General features: G+C 42.5%; 1 protein-coding gene across 1 annotated transcript in view; it reads right to left on the bottom strand.

The window, feature by feature from the left end:
* Positions 1-556: 556 nt before the first annotated feature.
* The window catches only part of LOC115429146 (collagen alpha-1(V) chain-like), a 40,250-nt gene continuing 20,692 nt past the window's right edge, over positions 557-20,114 (bottom strand). The window contains exons 5-7 of the mRNA XM_030148394.1: positions 6,293-6,427; positions 930-1,013; positions 557-622 (exon numbers count right to left, since the gene is read on the bottom strand). Of these exons, the coding sequence (XP_030004254.1) occupies positions 557-622; positions 930-1,013; positions 6,293-6,427 (285 nt within the window). The remainder of the gene's footprint in view (positions 623-929; positions 1,014-6,292; positions 6,428-20,114) is intronic.

Below are 20,114 nucleotides of genomic sequence, written 5' to 3' on the forward strand. Positions count from 1 at the left end.
TAAAAACATTTTCTATTATGTCAATTTTCTTGTGGCAAATAAATTCTCATGACTTTCAATAAACTAATTGGTCATACACTGTCTTTCAATCCCTGCCTCAAAATATTGTACATTTTGCTTCCCCACCCTGTACATCTGCAGCCTTTGGTGTGTTTCTGTTGTGACTGTTTTTCTTGCAATAATTACAACTCATATATTCCTGGAGGATTTGGAAAACGGAGTGGCTGCTCATGCACCCTGTAACTAACCAGACAAATAAGTTAAATTACAGAGTAGTTGGAGGGTATTAAAGCATCCCTTTCTTCTGGATACTTGTTTGTATTACTGTTTCTGTGGTTTTAATGACAATTTTGTTTTTATTATTCAAATTAAAGCCAATACATTTCCATTCTTTCAAGTACAAACCCAAGCCTGTTATTATGTTATAATTAATAGCGACTGACATGTGAACTTCTTCTGCGCGCCACAACAAAGACAAAGAGTGATGGACTGGAAGGCAGACGGGTCAGGTACACGGGACACATGTATGTACAGATGCACATGTGAAGTGGACCAGTCAGCCGAGGACACGAGGTGGGACGGGGGACGGGGCCTCAGACGCCCGAGGCTGTGCACCGCGGCGCTAATTAATGACAGACGCAGGACGGGTGGGTTTTACAGAAGAACCAAAAAAAAAAAAAAGAACTGAAGGCAGTGAAACCAGGTCAGTGTCTGCCCGTCCACAGCTGGCTTTAATCGCCATGACGACCGATCAGCTGCCCACGCTCCGGCTCTGGGTCCAATCTGCAGCGCTAAGCAACCGCGTGTTTTCTGTTTTGGGTCTACATCACCTCATTTAATCAAAGAATTCGCAGCTTTTAAAGAGTCAACATGATGTGATGCTTCTCTTCCCTGGAAAGGTACGGAATAAACAAAAACATCCGACTCACAGATCTGCTGAAGCCCAGAAAGGCCTCGTCCTCAGGATCCCCCCCCAGCAGGGCCTCCAGGTCGTTCGAGGACAGCAGCAGGTTCTGGTGTGGAAACAGAAGAGACGGTTTTTAGAAATAAAAAAAAAAAAAAACACAAACAAACACAGATCAAGGTTAAAACGTAATGAACATCCAAACACTCGCCGCTGTTAAATCCACCAGACGGCATCAAAACCACAAGAGTCAGCCATGTTTGTTTAAGCCCTCTGAGGAGCTTTCACTGCTTTTCAACGTGTGGAACAGGTATTAACAGCAGGAGTCTGTCAGTCTGGGCTGAGGGGTTTCAATAGACATGTGGGAGCTTCAGCACAAACAGCTTAACCCTGTAAGGACTATAAGGTTATAACAGGCCGCAAGGGTTTCTTCATGTTGTCTTTGTAATAAAAATGTCAGAAAATGTCTATTTTTTGCCAATTCTTTTGCACCTTTTTTTCAAGAAGCACTTAAATTTCAATATCTGGCCATTAATTATCAGTATTAACCCTTTCATGCATGAATTATGGAAAAAGATTGATTTTATTACTCCTAATTAGGGTAAGATTGAAATGCATTTTGAATTTTCAAAAAATATGGTTTCATTAAGAAGATATTAAAGATCCTGAGACCCAGGAATATAAATTGAACAAAAATATAAACGCACCACTTTTGTTTTTGCTCCCATTTTTCATTAGCTGAACTCATAGATCTAAAACTTTTTCTGTGTACACATAAGGTTTATTTCTCTCAAATATTGTTCACAAATCTGTCTAAATTTGTGTTAGTGAACACTTCTTCTTTGCTGAGATAATCCATCCACCTCACAGGTGTGGCATATCAAGATGCTGATTAGACAGCATGATTTTTGCACAGGTGTGCCTTAGGCTGGCCACAATAAAAAGCCACTCTAAAATGTGCAGTTTTATCACACAGCACAATACCACAGATGTCACAAGTTTTGAGGGAATATGAAACTGGCATGCTGAGTTCAGGAATCTCCAGCAGAGCTTTTGCCTGTGAATTGAATGTTCATTTCTCTACCATCAGCCATCTCCAAAGCTGTTTCAGAGAATTCATGAAGAAGACTGTGCAAGGAAAATGGTGGTCACATCAAATACTGACTGGTTTTCTCACCCCCCTGGACCACCCAATACAGTAAAAGTGCACATTTTAGAGTGGCCTTTTATTGTGGCCAGCCTAAGTCACACCTGTGCAATAATCCTGCTGTCTAATCAGCTTCTTCATATGCCACACCTGTGAGGTGGATGGATTATCTCAGCAAAGGACAAAGGAGAAGTGCTCACTAACACAGATTTAGACAAATTTATGAACAATATTTGAGAGAAATAGGCCTTTTGTGTACATAGAAAAAGTTTTAGATCTTTGAGTTCAGCTCATGAAAAATGGGAGCAAAAACAAAAGTGGGGCATTTATATTTTTGTTCAGTGTACATTCTTTTTGGGTTTTTTTTAAGTAAATAATTGCCTATATTGGAAACATGATGATCCAACAGTTTTTTCCAATGCATTTTTTAAAAAAAATCTTTATGGAATGTTGTTTGTAATGGATAGTTTTTGTTTTTGTTATTTTTTCTCGTATAAAGCTGTGAAACTCTTGTCCATAAAGGTGGACGGAAAACCCATAGCTGGGTCTTAGGAGATTCACTTGATGAGATCACAGAGCAGTCCAAATTCTAAAAACTAAGATGATACTTTTGTTTATTGCTTAGGGTCTATAGAGACTGCCCCCATGTGGTTTAGAGAATATTGCTTTTATAACCTTTGGAAAGTGAGCTTCAACTATGTGTCCATAAATGTAGACATCATGCATGAAAGGGTTAAACACAACAAATGCTTAAAACAGTGTGTTATAATAAAAAATAATTGAAAAAACAGACTTTTTAAATCATATTTATTACAAAAAATGACTGTAAATGTGCATAACGTAGCTTTATGGGATTACAGAAATAACTATTTTCCATGTGCTCAAACATTTAAGTTTTTCTAGAGCACAGGTGTCAAACATGCGGCCCGGGGGGCCAAATCCGGCCTGTCAAAGGGTCCAGTCCGGCCCTTGATGGATGAATTTGTCAAATGCAAAAATTACACTGAAGATATTAACAATCAAAGATGTTAAAATCATTTTACTTCAGGTTCCGCATACAGACCAATCAGATCTCAATTGGGTCAGACCAGTAAAATACTATCATAATAACCTATAAATAATTACTTCATCTTTGTTTTACTGTAAAAAAGTTAAATTACATGAAAATGTTTATATTAACAAACTATCCTTTTACAAAAAATGTAATAACCTGAACAAATATGAACCTGAAATGTCTTAAGAGAAGTAAATGCAATTTTACCAATATTCTGCCTGTTATTGAATGTTTTGTGTATTTGTAATTGTAATGTAAGTTACTCAGATTTTTGTAGACGTTAACATTATCATGATTTAATTTCACTTTTTCCACTGTGATTATTTTACCGGTCTGGCCCACTTGAGATCATATTAGGCTGAATGTGGCCCCTGAACTAAAATGAGTTTGACACCCCTGGTCTAGATCATTCTGTGTCCATGTTCTTCTTCTTATTTTTAGTTATTTCAAGTAACTTTTATCTTGTGTGATAGTCTGTGTTCACTTTCTGGTTAACCCGAACCCAAACCCGAACCCTAACTTGTCCTGTCCTCAGTGACATTTTCAGGCCTAAACAAGTTGAATTAACATTGAAAGGCAGGAACAGCTGCCATGGGTAAAGAAATGAAATTGACATGTTGTCAAAAGTGTTAATGCTGTAACCTGGCAATTTCATGGAAAACAACATGGACGCCCATTGTCCCCTCCCATGACCTTTGATTGGGTTTAAATCCCACCGCTACTTCACGCAAACCAGTTTTAACTTGGATCGTGCAGTTTGCCCCTGCTCACTCATGCATGAAAACCTGGGTCTGTAAATGTGAACCAATATCCACCAATCCCCTACCTACCGATGTCCATAAAAAAAAATTCCAAAAATTATGGGGGTAATTTTTCAAAATGTATAGTTTGTTTTTATACGCCCTGTATATCAGGGGTCTCAAAGTCATTTTCTTTCAGGGGCCACATTTGATCTCAACTGGGCCGGACCAGTAAAAAATAATAGCATCATAATCTATAAATAATGACAACTCCAAATTTTTGTCTTTGTTTTAGTTCAAAAACCCCCCATTAAATCATGAAAATACTTACTTTTATAAATTATCCAAACAAAAAAGATGTGAATAACCTGAAAGAAACTGAAATTTCTTAAGAAAAATAAGTGCAATGTAGAAATAAGTTGAGCCATAATATTGTTAAAATTGCACTTATTTTTCTTAAGAAACTTCAGGGTTTTTTTTTTTAGGTTATTCACATCTTTTTTTTTTTTGGATAGTTTATAAAAGTAAGTATTTTCATAATTTAATGTTTTTTTTGCACTAAGATGAAGGAAAAAAATTGGAGTTTTCATTATTTATAGGTTATGATGCTATTATTTTACTGGTCCGGCCCACTGGAGATCAAATCAGGCTGAATGTGGAGCCTGAAAGAAAATGAGTTTGAGACCCCTGCGTTAGAGTTTTTTCAAAAGTAGAAGTTATGGTAATGTAACTCTTTCATGCATACTGGTCACTACAGCTATTCTACAGCTGTTCTCTTGTGTATTCATGGGTTTGGTTGTTTTAGTTTCATATCTTATCTCTGTAGCACTTTGAGATTCTGCTGAATGAAAAGTGCTTCATAAATGCAACTTCTTCTTCTTCTTCTTCTAATTATTATTATTATTATTATCATTATTATTATCATTATTATTATTATTATTATTATTATTATTATTATTATTATTATTATTATTATTAGTGTTATTATATCAACCTACACAGTGGACAGTAATGCATCATCCCATCCACTGCTATTCATACTGTTACTGTAATTTTGCTGTTCTTGATAAACCTGATCTGCAATAACATACTTTAAATCAGTTGCTAATATTGTTATTAGACTGTAATTAACCATTTTCTTAATCAAAAGTTTTTTGGGTTTTTTTTTTTTGCATATTTTCTCCATGAAGTTAGTAATAACTAGTATTAGAGCACAGGTGTCAAACATGCAGCCCAGGGGCCAAATCTGGCCCGCCAAAGGGTTCAATCCGGCCCGCGGGATGAATTTGTGAAATGCAAAAATTACACTGAAGATATCAACAATCAGTGGTGTCAAAATCATTTTAATTCAGGTTCCACATACAGACACATACAGTTTAATTAGATTTCAAGTGGGTCAGACCAGTAAAATATTATCATAATAACCTATAAATAATGGCGACCCTGAATTTTCTCTTTGTTTTTTTGGTGTAAAAAAAGTAAAATTACATGAAAATGTTTACATTACCAAACTATACTTTTACAAAAAATGTGAATAACCTGAACAAATATGAACAAACGGAAATGTCTTAAGAAAAGTAAATGCAATTTTACCAATATTCTGCCTGTTACTAAATGTTTTGTGCGATTGTAATGCACATGTGTAAATGATAAACTGATAAAACAGGGCATAATATTGTTAAAATTGCACTTGTTTTTCTTAAGACAATTCAAGTTGTTCATGCTATTCAGATTTTTAGGGCAACTTTGTAGATGTAAACCTGACCATAACGTAATTTTACTTTTTTCACTGTTATTATTTTACTGGTCCGGCCTATCTGGATCAAATTCGGGCGAATGTGGAACTGAGTTTGACACCCCTGTATTAGAGTATGTTAAAATGTGAGAAAACATCAGATTAGCTGCATTAAAAATGTTTTTGTTTCATAGTTTTTCTCCTTCCAACTCCTTCTCTAGTGTAGATGAATGATTTTGGAGTTTCGAATTTGCATATATTCTGTAAATGCTCGAAATAAACAAAAAATAATGAATGAATGGACAGTTTTCACACTGTATAGGACTTTCTGATGATGGGTTTTAAATACATGTTTCTTTATTTCAAAAATTGAATGCATGGTGTCCAGCTGAGTGGATGTTTTTCTAACTAAATGAAAAACAGGTTCATTAAAAAAAAAAAAAAAAAAAAAAAATCAATCGCATTGTTTTTTTCATGCCTAAAGATGAATAAAAACACTCAGGAAAAAAATCTCAACAAAGGTTCTCATAATTCATGCATGAAAGGGTTAAATGACGTATGCAAGACTGTGGCGTCAGAGACACAATTGTCTATAAAGGCTTAACTAAACGTCTGAGGTAAAAAAAAAAAAAAAACGAAAATACTACACAGAGGTGAATGAACTTGTAACAACAGTGATGTGAGTTTTTCCTAATCTCTCGTCTGTCCTCACCTCCAGAGCGTTGTCGGTGCATGGAGAGCGCTGAGACTTGGAGGCGGTCTCTCCACAGCGGGGTGGGTGGCGGCTGCAGTGGTTGTGGGCGGCGTCCGGGTCGCCCATCAGGAAGGTCAGCTGTCGGAGGTCACCCTGCAGGAACACAGACATGAAATACAGCGTAAGCGGCGAGGGAACAGTCATGAAAACACCACGACCGTAGCAGGAAGATGTACAGTGGGACAAAAAAGTATTTAATCAGCCACTGATTTTGCAAGTTGTCCTACTAAGAAAGATGAGAGGTCTGGAATTTTCATCAGAGGTACACTTCAACTATGAGAGACAAAATGAGAAAAAAAAATTCAGGAAATCACACTGTAGGATTTTTAAAGAATTTATTTGTCAACTATGGTGGAAAATAAGTATTTGGTCACCCACAAACAAGCCAGATTTGCATCTCTCACAGACGTGTAACTTCTTCTTTAACCCTTTCATGCACAAATTATGAGAACCTAAATCCTCTTTAAATTCCTCTTTAGGCATGAAAAAAACAATGCGATTGAAAATTTTCCTCTGAAAAATAAATAATAAATAAATAAATAAATAAAAATTATTTTAAAAATTTAAAACATACATACTTACAAACTCACATACAAAAAATAATAATGAAAAAAAAAAAAACTTCTTATGAACCCATTTTTCATGAAGTTGCAAAATCGTCCACTCAGCTGGACACCACACGTTTAATTTTTGACACACAGTAACATGTATTTACTGATAAATTGTGTGAAAACTACGGAGAGGGCTTGTGATTCTGGGGGTTTATGCTCAGGAGAGATCTACATAATGTTAACAATTCATGTCAGAAAAGATATGTAGTGTCTTAAAACTTTAATAAAGACATGTGTAAAAAAAACAAACAAACAAAAAAACAACGAAAAGAACAACAAAATCCATGAATATACAAGAGAACAGCTGTAGAAGAGCTGTCCACTGGAGTGACCACTGTACATGAAAGGGTTAAGAAGCTCCTCTGTCCTCCACTCGTCACCTGTTTGAACTGGTTCTCTGAATAAAAGACACCTGTCCACAGCCTCAAACAGTCCGACTCCAAACTCAACCATGGCCAAGACCAAAGAGCTGTCCAAGGACACCAGGAAGAAAACTGTAGACCTGCACCAGGCTGGGAAGAGTCAGTCTACAATAGGCAAGCAGGTTGGTGTGAAGAAATCAACTGTGGGAGCAATTGTAAGAAAATGGAAGACATAGAAGACCACTGATAGTCTCCCTCAGCCTGGGGCCCCACACAAGATCTCATCCCATGGGGTCACCGTGCTGTATCCAACATTCAGAAATTAAGTGGTTTGAAAATAGCACGATTATCCACATCAGTGGCGATTTCTCATAGACTGCAAGGGAAGCCCGGCTTCCCCTAAAATTACCAAAATTAAATGATTAAATCTGTTCGGTTCTGTTGACATTTCATTAACTACAAATGTGTTAGAACACGTTCATCTCACAGACGAGTTCGTTCAGAATCAGCTTTATCACAAATCAACAGACTGGATGTTGTTCACTTCTCCTCCATTCCCGTGTCTCTGTTTTCTCCTCCATCTCTGCTCAGTGCATTTGTCCATAGACTGCGGGCGTCCATGCACTTCAATGGGACTGAGTGGAACAGTTTTTTTCCATTGCCTCAAAACTGGACGGTAATTGGATAAATGCCACGATGTTGTCCCGCCCCCGGACGCCGGGCATCTCTTGGGGTGAATGGAGCTGTGGGCGGAGCTCGGCCGGGCCGGATGCCAGAATGCCACGTGCTGATTGGAGGATCAGTCGAAAGGCTGAATCCTGTTTGATTGACAGCTATTTCAGATCTACTCCTTCACTGACACAGTTCAGTTTAATACCGTCACACATTCTGCTGTGAAATCAGAGAGAAACCACTACGAAATTACTTGTTCATTTCTTGCACTGTAAATAAAACACACTCATTGGACTTCCTTGTTTCAATTTAACATAATTTCAGTGTTTTCTTGTTTCAGTTTCATAATTTAATCATTTCTTGTTTGAGTTTAATATCGTTTTGTAGATAGTTAAATCAATCAAACTGTCGGCTAGGTCGGAGTGAAAGGAGCATCTGTAGTTTAAAAAGGCTCAAGTCTTATACTTGCAACACAATGGACCAAGGCCGTCGAAGCAGCCCAGCTCTGCTGGACATTCAGAGGACACTGGTTCAGTCCCTGGAAAAGACACCAACTGTGTACGATAAGGTCACTGAGCATTTTCTTAAAAAGGAATGGAGGGACGAATGTATGTTTAAATAACTTGACTTTTTTTTTTTTTTTTTTGATGTAAGCTGACAATGAGCTTCCCCTGTCTGAAAGACGAGCAGCCGCCACTCATCCAGATGCATGCTGGGTTAGTCTTGTACCGCAGAGGTCAGTCCCGACTTAATGATCCAAAGAACGATCACATTAAGTCAATTTAAAATCAATCTCGACTTCAGATTCATGTGTCAATGTCTTCCAACAACTTGCGAGAAAAATGGAAGGTAATATCCAAAAGCTACACCGATAACGTTCAGTTTAAAAACAGACACACACAGAGACAGAGAGACGTGCTGCCATCTTGGATTTCTTCTGGCCCGCCAAAGGATCCGGTCTGGCCCGTAGGATGGTAGGATGGATTTGTGAATTACAAAAATTACACTGAAGATATTAACAATCGAGGATGTCAAAATCATTTTAATTCAGATTCCACATACAGACCAATTACATATCGAGTAGGTCAGACCAGTTAAATACTATCATATTAAACCTATAAATAATGAAAACAGCAAATTTTGTCTTTGTGTTGGTATAAAAAAGTAAAATTACATGAAAATGTTTATATAAAAAAATTGTTATTTTACAAAAAAAATGTGAATAACCTGAAGTTTCTTTAGATAAGTAAATGCAATTTTACCAATTTTCTGCTTTTTATAAAATGTTTTGTTATAAAATGTCCAGAACTATTGTCTAAAAATAAGTTTACATCTCACTGAAAAGTTACTCTTTAGGTGATTATGTCTTATTTTAAGTGTGATGAGATATTTGGACTAGAAATGAGAAAAATACACTTGGTAAGATTTAGATTTTTGCAGTGTAAAACTGTATTATAACATTAGTCATTATTGTTAGACCCCTGTTAGAAAAGAAACACCTGAATTCAACGTGTCCACATACTTTTGTCCACATAGTTTCTATTTGTTAAAGTTTAACCAGATGTTTTCTGTTTTCCTCAAAGTCCATTTTCAGTCATTGTTTTCAGCTGGACACAATAACTCACTTCACTGAACAATAATGGTAAAATGTTGACGTAACCAATCAGAGTGAGCCCTGACACCTAACCCCGCCTCCTCCAGTGGACGTTCATCTACTGTAGACGTTTCCTCTGATGCCCACCCCATGTCCGCTGTCTGAACACCCCCCTCAGAGGGTACCCAGAGCCGTCCGTCCGTCACGGCTGGTTCCCAGGGTTCCTCTGCTGTGGCGCTGACATGAATCCAAACATGCCAACAGAACATGTGCAGACGTTTACAGCGCTGTCCTCAGGCTGTGTTTACAGGAATCCACTGGTGTTCACACAGCGGCTCCGCTGCTTTAGTTAAGACAGATAAGGATCAACTCAACACTATACAAATTAAATGAAACCACACAGCACCACAGCAGCACACCGTGAACCAACGGATTAACATGCAAATGAGTCTGTGCAGTTTCACCACTACAGGAATGTGTGTGTGTGGTGTGTGTGTGTGGTGTGTGTAGGTGTGTGTGTGTGTGTGTGTGCAGCAGTAAACACAAAAAAAGACTACAGACTGATGGAACTAAAGGAGGAAAATGACAACTACAAGTACTGCAAATACAAATACTACAGATATGAGTCTGTACTGACACCAAGTACTACAAATACAAATACTATAAATACTACAGATACAAATGTCGCACATATTAGTCTGTACTGACACCAAGTAATCCAAGAACTACAAATACAAATACTACAAATACAAATACTACAGATATGAGTCTGTGCTGTTTCACCACTTCAGGCGTGTGTGTGTGTGTGTGTGTGTGTGTGTGTGTGTGTAGGTGTGTGTGTGTGTGTGTGTGTGTGTGTGTGTGTGTGTGTGTGTGTGTGTGTGTGTGTGTGTGTGTGCATCAGAAAACAGAGAAAAAAGACTAAAGACTGATGGAACTAAAGGAGGAAAATGACACCTTCAAGTACTGCAAATACAAATACAGCTACTACAGATATGGGTCTGTACTGACACCAAGTACTACAAATACAAATACTACAGATATGAGTTTGTACTGACACCAAGTACTATAAATACAAATACTATAAATACTACAGATACAAATACTACAGATATGAGTTTGTACTGACACCAAGTACTACAAATACAAATACTATAAATGCTACAGATACAAATACTACATATATGAGTCTATACCGACACCAAGTAATACAAGTACTACAGATACAAATTTTACAGATACTACAGATATGAGTCTAACCGACACCAAGTAATACAAGTACTACAGATACAAATTTTACAGATACTACAGATATGAGTCTATACCGACACCAAATACCATTAATACAAATACTACAGATAGGAGTCTGTACTGACACCAAGTACTACAAATACTACAAATACAAATATCACAGATATGAGTCTGTACTGACACCTAATACTACAAATACTACAGATATGAGTCTGTACTTACATCTAATACTACAAGTACAACTACTACAGATATAAGTCTGTACTGACACCAGTGCATCACTGATCAAAGGGAGTCAATACTACAAATACTACAAATATAAATCTGAAGTCATGCTGAAGGTTCCTGCCAAAGTTAAACCTTATCTGACTGAATCACATATGATACACCGTACACTGTTTAAAACAGTCACAACAAACTTGACTGGAAGTGTTTTATTTTGATGCAGTGGCTCCTGTTACGTCAGGTTTGTCTAGACTCATATGATTTATGGAGTGAAAACACGAAGGAATGTAATAAAAAGTATTAAGTGAATTTTATGGTGAAATGGAACCTCTAACTATACATTAATGACTGCAGTTCTTCATTCCACTGAGGATCACCTCATCATTTTATCCAATTATCCCACACATTTTCATTAATATACGACTGAAAATGTTTGTTTTGTCTGTTTGTTTAGTGGGCTACAGTGAGTTTGACCTTTGACCTCTGACCACCAAAGTCTAACCAGTTCAGTGAACTTTTGGGTCAAATCAACTGGCTTGATGACACCAGAAAATTCACCTTTAAGTTGCATTTCTAGTGGTTCGTATGACTGTCAGAACAGCTCATTCGGAGCCGGTTTTGTAATATGGACATGTGACCAAATGTTAGTGAGACATTCAGTCTCCTCATTGGTCCACGTCTGTCGGCTCATGGCTGCTGCTGCTGTTAGCGCTGTCTACCCATGAGGCTCGGCTACTTCCAGTGGCTACGGTGGCTCCTAAAGCACAAGGGGGGCTAGCTCAGTAAGTGATGCTACGTACCTTATTGCATGCTTATTACATGTTGCTTGATATTGATACTTATGAAGACTAACACCCCCCCCCCATTTTGATCTCAGCGCCCCCTTCTCAGCTTTCTTGCTCCAAACGCCCCCCAACAGTGTCCTAAGGCCCCCTGGGGGACCATACCACCCCCACTGAGAAACACTGGTCTAGGCAGTTTTTAAGTGATGCGACATACCTTATTGTATGCTTATTACATGTTGCTTGATATTGATCCTTATACAGACTAACGCCCCCCCATTTCCATCCCAGCAACCCCCTCTCAGCTTTCTTGTTCCAAATGCCCCCCGATGGTGTCCCAAGGCCCCCTGGGGGATGACACCGATACCGCCCCCACTGAGAAACACTGGTCTAGGCAATTTTTTGATAAAAAAATACCAAAATTTGTATTCTCCTGGGCCTCAGGAAGTTAAGTACAGAGAACCCCTTGCACTCCCTGTTTGTCTGATCCCATTAACCTCCTAAGACCCAGGAAATGTCAGCAAAGTACAAGCTTTTTTTGTTTTTTATTAAGTAAGTGCCAATATTGGAAACATCATGATGTAACAGTTTTTTCAGATGCAGTTTTTAAAATTTCTATGGAATGTCCTTTGTGGTGGACAGTTTTCTTTTCTCTTTTTTGTATAAAGTTGTGAAACTCTCGTCCACAAATGTGGACAGAAAACCCAAAGCTGGGTCTTAGGAGGTTAAAACATAAACTCCTCAGATCCGCCATCATCATATTTTGGTTTAAAGCCACGAGCGTGAAAATGGGATTCTAGTAAATAAACAGAACTCCAGATTTGTGCAGCAGACGAGTGGACAACAGTGAGAGCTAAACATAGAAGCAGAGAACGGTTAATATGGTTTTGTGTGGCTGAACACAAAGGCCGGACTAAAGAGGAGACTGTCAACACCTCAGAGGATGCACGAGCTCCGTCCTCAGAGCTCAGAAACAAACTGTCACCAGAGGCAACGGCCCGAATGGAGAATCCATTACAGCAGCCGCTAAGAACAAACCCAGATGCTGCGCGGTCACCGTGACAACAGACTGAACGCTCAGACCCTCAGGCTTCAGTAAGGTTTACTCAGGCAGGAACATCATGTCCGAAATGTTAAGACAGGTGCACTATGGGTATTTAAAGTCACCTTCGGGAAATATAATGGCATCTTGAGAGTCACGCTTATTCAGGTTTCTCTCCAAAAGGTGTTAAGAAGGTTTGTAACAGGTTTTCAAAGAGGTTTTCTTTATCCAACCTAAGAACTAAAGGATAGACGGGTTGTACTGTACAGACATTAAGACCCAATCACAATTCACCCCATGGCCCTCCCCCTTACCCCTACCCCTACCCCTTGGCCCTTGCACTTGGCACTACCCCTTGAATCGGAGTTGCGAGGGGTAGGGGTTGAAACATTCTCCTATGAAATGAGACAACCCTTCCAGACCTGTGACGCTATCAGCAGTCATCGATAACTTTGTTCTCTGAAAGTATTCATCATGCCGTCAACAGCTGTAATCGTTTCTGTTGCACAGGCTTTGGGGATCTTTTGCAGCTATCAACCGCAAACTGCAGGAATGCGATCTATAACACATTGAAACGGCCTTATCAAATGATTAAGTTGTTTACGAAGAAAAAACTCAGCCCTCCCCCTTGTCATGTCTGCTCCCAGACTGTGTCTGTCTTTTCTGTTTTCTCTGTCATTTCCTGTTTATTTTGTTAAGTTTCCCTCTGGTGTCATGTCTGGTGTTTTTACTTCCCCTCCTTGATTGTTTCACCTGCTCCTGATTACCTGACTCCTCCCTGATTATCTCCACCTGTGTCCAATTGTCTTCCCGCCCTCTTGTGTATTTAAACCCTGTGTTTTCCCATGTTCCTTTGCCAGTTTGTGTTCTACCTTTGTGTGCTCACTTACCAGCGTTTTTGGATACCTGTCAGTCTGTCTGCCCGTTCTTGACCCGTTTTTGCCTTCCGACCACCGATCCTGCCTGTTCCTTGTCTGCCTGCTCGTCTGGTTCTGACCTGGTTCGTACATCGACTTCTGATTCTGCCTATTCCCTGATTACCTCAGCCTCCAACGTGTTACCTTGTGTTTCGACCCTCGCCTGACCTTGACCTCGGGGTGTTGACGGGAATCCTCCGGCTCGGCCGTGCTGACCATCCATATTCTCCGCTCACAGCCCGGACGAAGAGTCCAGTATCACACGCCTTCATAGACGTGTTAACAATTTTGTGCTGTGTTTTTTACTACCGTGATTGTGTTTAATAAACACTCTCAATTGGTCATCTGTGTTCTGGTCTTGCATTTGGGTTCAGCCTTTGTACTAGTCTCATTACAGTACAAACTGGCCAATAAGATGAACCCAGCAGACCTAGACCAGGTCCGGGAGGCAGTTCGGTCCCAGGGGCAACGCTTAGGGGGACATGAACAGATTTTGCACTCCCTAATGGATAAGATGAATCAGCTGTCCGTTCAGTTTTCCCAGTATTCTGGTAACCAGGCTTCTGCTCCGGTCCCGCCAGTCGAGAATATTAACTCTGTCTCACCCGTTAAAGCCTTGGAGGAACCCAACATCCCACCTCCATCTAAGTACACAGGTAACCCTGATACTTGCCGTAATTTTTGTATGCAACTGCAGCTCATTTTTGATTCCCAGCCCCGCCGTTTTGCTAATGAGTCAGCTAAGGTTGCATATATTGCTAGCCTGTTGGAAGGCCCTCCTTTAAGCCTTTTCAACGCAGCCTATGAACAAAGGTCTCCCATCACTCAGTCAGCCTCGAGTTTGATGGCTGAGCTAAAAAGAATTTATGACCATCCTATCCGTGGACCACAGGCCGGTCAAAGACTCATGAGGCTGAGGCAGGGAGATCGCCCCATAAGGCAGTATGTCAGTGAGTTTCGTTCGTTGGCAGCAGAATCTGAATGGAACGAGAAGTCTCTGATCTCTGCGTTCCAGAGCGGTCTTAACCGCACTATCGGTCGTGAGATGGCGCTCCGGCAGGAACTCCATTCACTGGATGAGGTCATCGAGGCAGCTATTCGGGTCTCTGACCAGTCGGCGTTTTGGCAGCCAGAACCATCATGGAACCGCCAGCCTTCTGTGAGTAAGCCCCACTCAGAACCCCCTCACCCAGTACCTGAGTCCAGCGGGGGTTCGAAAGTGGAACCGATGCAAGTGGGTTGGACTCGTCTGTCAGCAGAGGAGCGTCATCGCCGTCTGGTGGCTGGTCTGTGTCTTTACTGTGGTCAGGAGGGGCACCGAGTCAGCAACTGCCCAGTGAAACCTAGAATGACGGCAGGTGAGGACTCTCTTTTGAGCAGAACGTTCTGTGTGTCCAGCGCCTCTCGTGTTCAGCCCTTGGTCTGTGTGTGCTCTAACTCTGTGTCTCTGCAGCTTCCATTCCTGATAGACTCCGGGTCAGACGCTAATCTTATGGACGAAGAATTAGCTAAGCAGCTCCACCTCAGTCTGCTCCTGGTTCTGAAGCCCCTGGAGGCGAGGGCTTTAGACAGTCACATTATCTGTAGAGTTACTCAACGGACTCAACCAGTTACTGTCCGGTTCAAAGATGGTCACTCTGAGGAAATCAGTTTTCATATTTACCACTCTGACTCTCACCCTCTCATATTAGGTCACCCCTGGCTTTCTTTCCATAACCCCTGTATTAACTGGCAAACGGGGGAGGTCCAAGCTTGGGGAGAGAGGTGTGGTTCCTGTCGTGAGGGGGTCCGGGATCCTGACCCTCTGTCCAAGCCAGTCCAGGTCACTGTGGCTCCTGTCATTTCTCCGGAGGAGCTGGAGACGGTGTTTCCTGCTCTTAGTAAGGTACCTGAGTGTTATCACGACCTTAAAGAGGTATTTAATAAGTCACGCGCTACTGCGCTGCCCCCTCACAGACCGTATGACTGTGCCATTGATTTGCGTCCTGGTACCTGCCCCCCTAAGGGGAGGCTGTATTCTCTGTCTGGTCCGGAGACGGCCGCTATGAAAAAATATATTGATGAGTCCCTGGCGGCCGGCCTGATTCGTCCATCCTCATCTCCAGCTGGGGCAGGGTTTTTTTTCGTCGACAAGAAGGATAAGACGCTACGCCCTTGTATTGACTATCGTGGCCTTAATGACATTACCATCCATAATAGATATCCGTTACCCCTCATGTCTTCAGCCTTCGAACTATTACACGGGGCCAAAGTATTCACCAAGTTAGACCTCCGTAACGCATATCACTTGGTGAATCAGAGAAGGGGACGAGTGGAAGACTGCCTTTAACACCCCAAGTGGACACTATGGTACTTAGTGATGCCGTTGGTCTCACTAACGCCCCTGCTGTTTTCCAAGCTTTAGTCAATGATGTGTTACGTGACATGCTCAATGTTTTTGTATTGTGTATCTGGATGACATTCTTATTTTTTCTTCGGATGAGAGGTCACATGTCCAGCATGTCCGCCAGGTGCTCCAAAGACTGCTCCAGAATCAACTGTTTGTAAAAGCTGAGAAGTGTGAGTTTCACCGCCCGTCTGTTTCCTTTCTGGGTTTCATCATCGCGGAGGGGAGTGTCCAGATGGACCCAGACAAGGTCAGTGCTGTCAGGGATTGGCCCACGCCCACCAGTCGTAAGGATGTCCAGAGGTTCCTTGGATTTGCTAATTTCTACAGGAAGTTCATTAGGGGGTTCAGCAGTGTGGCTGCCCCTGTGCATGCTCTAACCTCTCCCAAGTCCGTTTTCAGATGGAATCCCGAAGCTGACGCAGCGTTTGTGAAGCTGAAGAGGGCGTTCACTTCGGCCCCCCATTCTGTCGGTTCCGGATCCAGCTTGTCAGTTCGTTGTGGAGGTGGACGCCTCTGATCTGGGGGTTGGGGCAGTCCATTTCGCAACGCTCCCCAAAGGACAACAGACTTCACCCGTGGCGCTTTCCTCTCCAGGAGACTGTCGAAAGCGGAGAGTAATTATGACATCGGCAACAGGGAGTTGCTAGCCATCAAGGTGCCCTGGAGGAATGGTGCCACTGGCTGGAGGGGACCGAAATACCATTCATGATCTGGACGGATCACAAAAACCTGGAGTATCTGCGGTCGGCTAAGAGACTCAACTCCCGTCAGGCCAGGTGGGCTCTGTTCTTTACACGATTTCAACTTTCACTGTCATATCGGCCTGGTTCTAAAAATGTGAAACCTGACGCTCTGTCTAGACTCTTCATGCCCGTCAACTCTGATTCTGAACCGGGACCTATCCTCCCTGAGACCTGTGTGGTGGGGGCGGTGCAGTGGGAGATTGAGAAATCTGTTATTGATGCTTTACAAGACTGTGATATCCTGGCTGGCGTTCCGCCAGACCGTCTGTTTGTCCCTGATCACCTCCGCCCACAGGTCATCCACTGGGCTCACACATCCAGGCTGACATGTCACCCGGGAGTTCAGCGGACTGTTTTCGTTACTAAACAGTGTTTCTGGTGGCCCGCTTTGGAGAAAGAAGTGGCGGAGTATGTCGCTGCCTGTCCGTCTGTGCTGCGTGTAAGACCTCCAATAAACCCTCGGTGGTCAATTACACCCTCTACCTGTTCCCAGTAGACCCTGGTCTAATGTGTCACTAGACTTTGTGACGGGGCTGCCCCCGTCTGATGGAAATACCACTGTGTTGACCATTGTTGACCGTTTTTCGAAGATGGCTCACTTTGTTCCACTACCTAAGCTCCCCTCTGCTAAGGAGACAGCAGAGGCGATCGTATATCATGTCTGTCAATTACATGGTTTTCCCAGAGACATTGTTTCGGACAGAGGTCCTCAGTTTGTCGCACGTTTTTGGCGTGCTTTTTGTTCCCTTATTGGGGGGCGTCTGTTAGTCTGTCCTCGGGCTATCACCCACAGTCCAACGGTCAGACTGAGCGGCTCAATCAGGTGCTGGAGGCCGGTCTTAGAGTTTTGGCCTCCCAGAACCCTGCTTCCTGAGCTGCCAGCTGATCTGGGTTGAATATGCCCACAACTCGCTGCCCTGTGCTTCTTCTGGTCTGTCTCCTTTTCATGTAGTTTGTGGTTATCAACCTCCTCTGTTCCCGGCCCTGGAGAAGGACGCCAGTGTCCCCTCAGCTCTGGCGCTGATAAGGAGATGCAAGAGGACCTGGATTCGCGCCCAGACAAGCTCTGTTAAAGGCCTCGGGGGTCTACAAGGCAGCTGCAGACCGGCACAGGACTCCAGCCCCGGTCTACCAGCGCGACCAACGTGTGTGGCTGTCAACCCGTCATCTTCCCTTGAGGGTGGAGAGCCGCAAATTGGCACCCAGGTTCGTGGGCCCATTTCCTATCTCAAAAATTATTAATCCTGTCTCTGTCCGTCTGAAGCTACCTAGGACCATGAGGATTCATCTTACCTTCCACGTGAGTCAAGTTAAACCAGCTAAGGAGAGCCGGTTAGTCCCTCCCACCCAGCCACCACCGCCACCCCGGATCATTGATGGAGGTCCAGCCTACACTGTACGCCGGCTCCTAGCGGCCCGTCGCCGGGGAAGAGGATTTCAATACTTGGTGGATTGGGAAGGATACGGCCCTGAAGAGCGTTCCTGGGTGCCCGCCTCTTACATCCTGGACCCGGACCTGATCCGGGACTTTCATCGCCGCCACCCGGAGGTTCCTGGGCCGTCCGGTGCCGTCCCCTAGAGTGGGGGGGTAATGTCATGTCTGCTCCCAGACTGTGTCTGTCTTTTCTGTTTTCTCTGTCATTTCCTGTTTTATTTTGTTAAGTTTCCCTCTTGTGTCATGTCTGGTGTTTTTACTTCCCCTCCTTGATTGTTTCACCTGCTCCTGATTACCTGACTCCTCCCTGATTATCTCCACCTGTGTCCAATTGTCTTCCCGCCCTCTTGTGTATTTAAACCCTGTGTTTTCCCCTGTTTCTTTGCCGTTTGTGTTCTACCTTTGTGTGCTCACTTACCAGCGTTTTTTGGATACCTGTCAGTCTGTCTGCCCGTTCTTGACCCGTTTTTGGCTTCCGACCACCGATTCTGCCTGTTCCTTGTCTGCCTGCTCGTCTGGTTCTGACCTGGTTTCGTACATCGACTTCTGATTCTGCCTATTCCCTGATTACCTCAGCCTCCAACGTGTTACCTTGTGTTTCGACCCTCGCCTGGACCTTGACCTCGGGGTGTTGACGGAATCCTCCGGCTTGGCCGTGCTGACATCCATATTCTCCGCTCACAGCCCGGACGAAGAGTCCAGTATCACACGCCTTCATAGACGTGTTAACAATTTGTGCTGTGTTTTTACTACCGTGATTGTGTTTAATAAACACTCTCAATTGGTCATCTGTGTTCTGGTCTTGCATTTGGGTTCAGCCTTTGTACTAGTCTCATTACACCCCTTAGCCGACTCATCGAGAATCGCAACACCCCTACTCCGTCAGGTGATCGCGCAAAATGGAGGGGTAGGGGCAGGGTGCGATTTGTTGGGGGGATCAACCTCCCCCTCTGGGTTTTACATCCCTGCTTCTGCTCAATTAATTTCATCCTGGGGGGGGACAACCAACCAACTGAAATAACAGGCAGTTTGTGACAGTTTTCTTCCACCTATATCCTACATTACTGGCACTAACGTTCACCTGAACTGAACTGTCGGCAGTCTCAGAATTCGCAAACGTCCCCATGCACTGGGGCGCCATAAAGGGGGTGGGGGGTGTAAATGTGACAAATTCATGGGGCCCAGCATTTGTGTGTCCAGTGGATACAGGTTAGAATTTGTGAAAATTTTGTGTAAGATCCGCTGTATAATCAGTGTTGGGCAAATTACTTTTAAAAAGTAATTTGTTATAGTTACTAGTTACTTTCCCAAAAAAAGTAATTGCATTAGTAACAGAATTATTCCTTCATAAATGTAATTAGTTACCAGGGAAAGTAATTATTGCATTACTTTTTTGAAAAACCTTCAAATATGTAAAAGGAAACTGATTTTTGAGCATGTTTCACGGCCAGTTGCTAGAGTAGAACAGTAGACAGGTACTGAAGACCAGGACTGTGGTGAGGCTGGGTCCACCAGGGCTCAGCTGGGGTCCACCAGGGCCCGGCTTTTCCACCACATAAGTGCATATGTGCAGTTATAGGAAGAAGATGCTCCTCCAGTTAATCCCACATCTCCACTTTTTTCAGTCGTTCCTCCTCTATGCAGCAGTAAATGTCTTCAGTCCAGTCAGTCAGACTCACTGATAACTCCTCCCCTAAATTAGCTGTGCACGTATCTGCGTTCAAGTGAATGGGGTGTGCTGTGGACAACTCAAAACT

Source organism: Sphaeramia orbicularis, chromosome 12, assembly GCF_902148855.1.
Source record: "Sphaeramia orbicularis chromosome 12, fSphaOr1.1, whole genome shotgun sequence".
In the NCBI taxonomy this organism is placed as follows: domain Eukaryota; kingdom Metazoa; phylum Chordata; class Actinopteri; order Kurtiformes; family Apogonidae; genus Sphaeramia; species Sphaeramia orbicularis.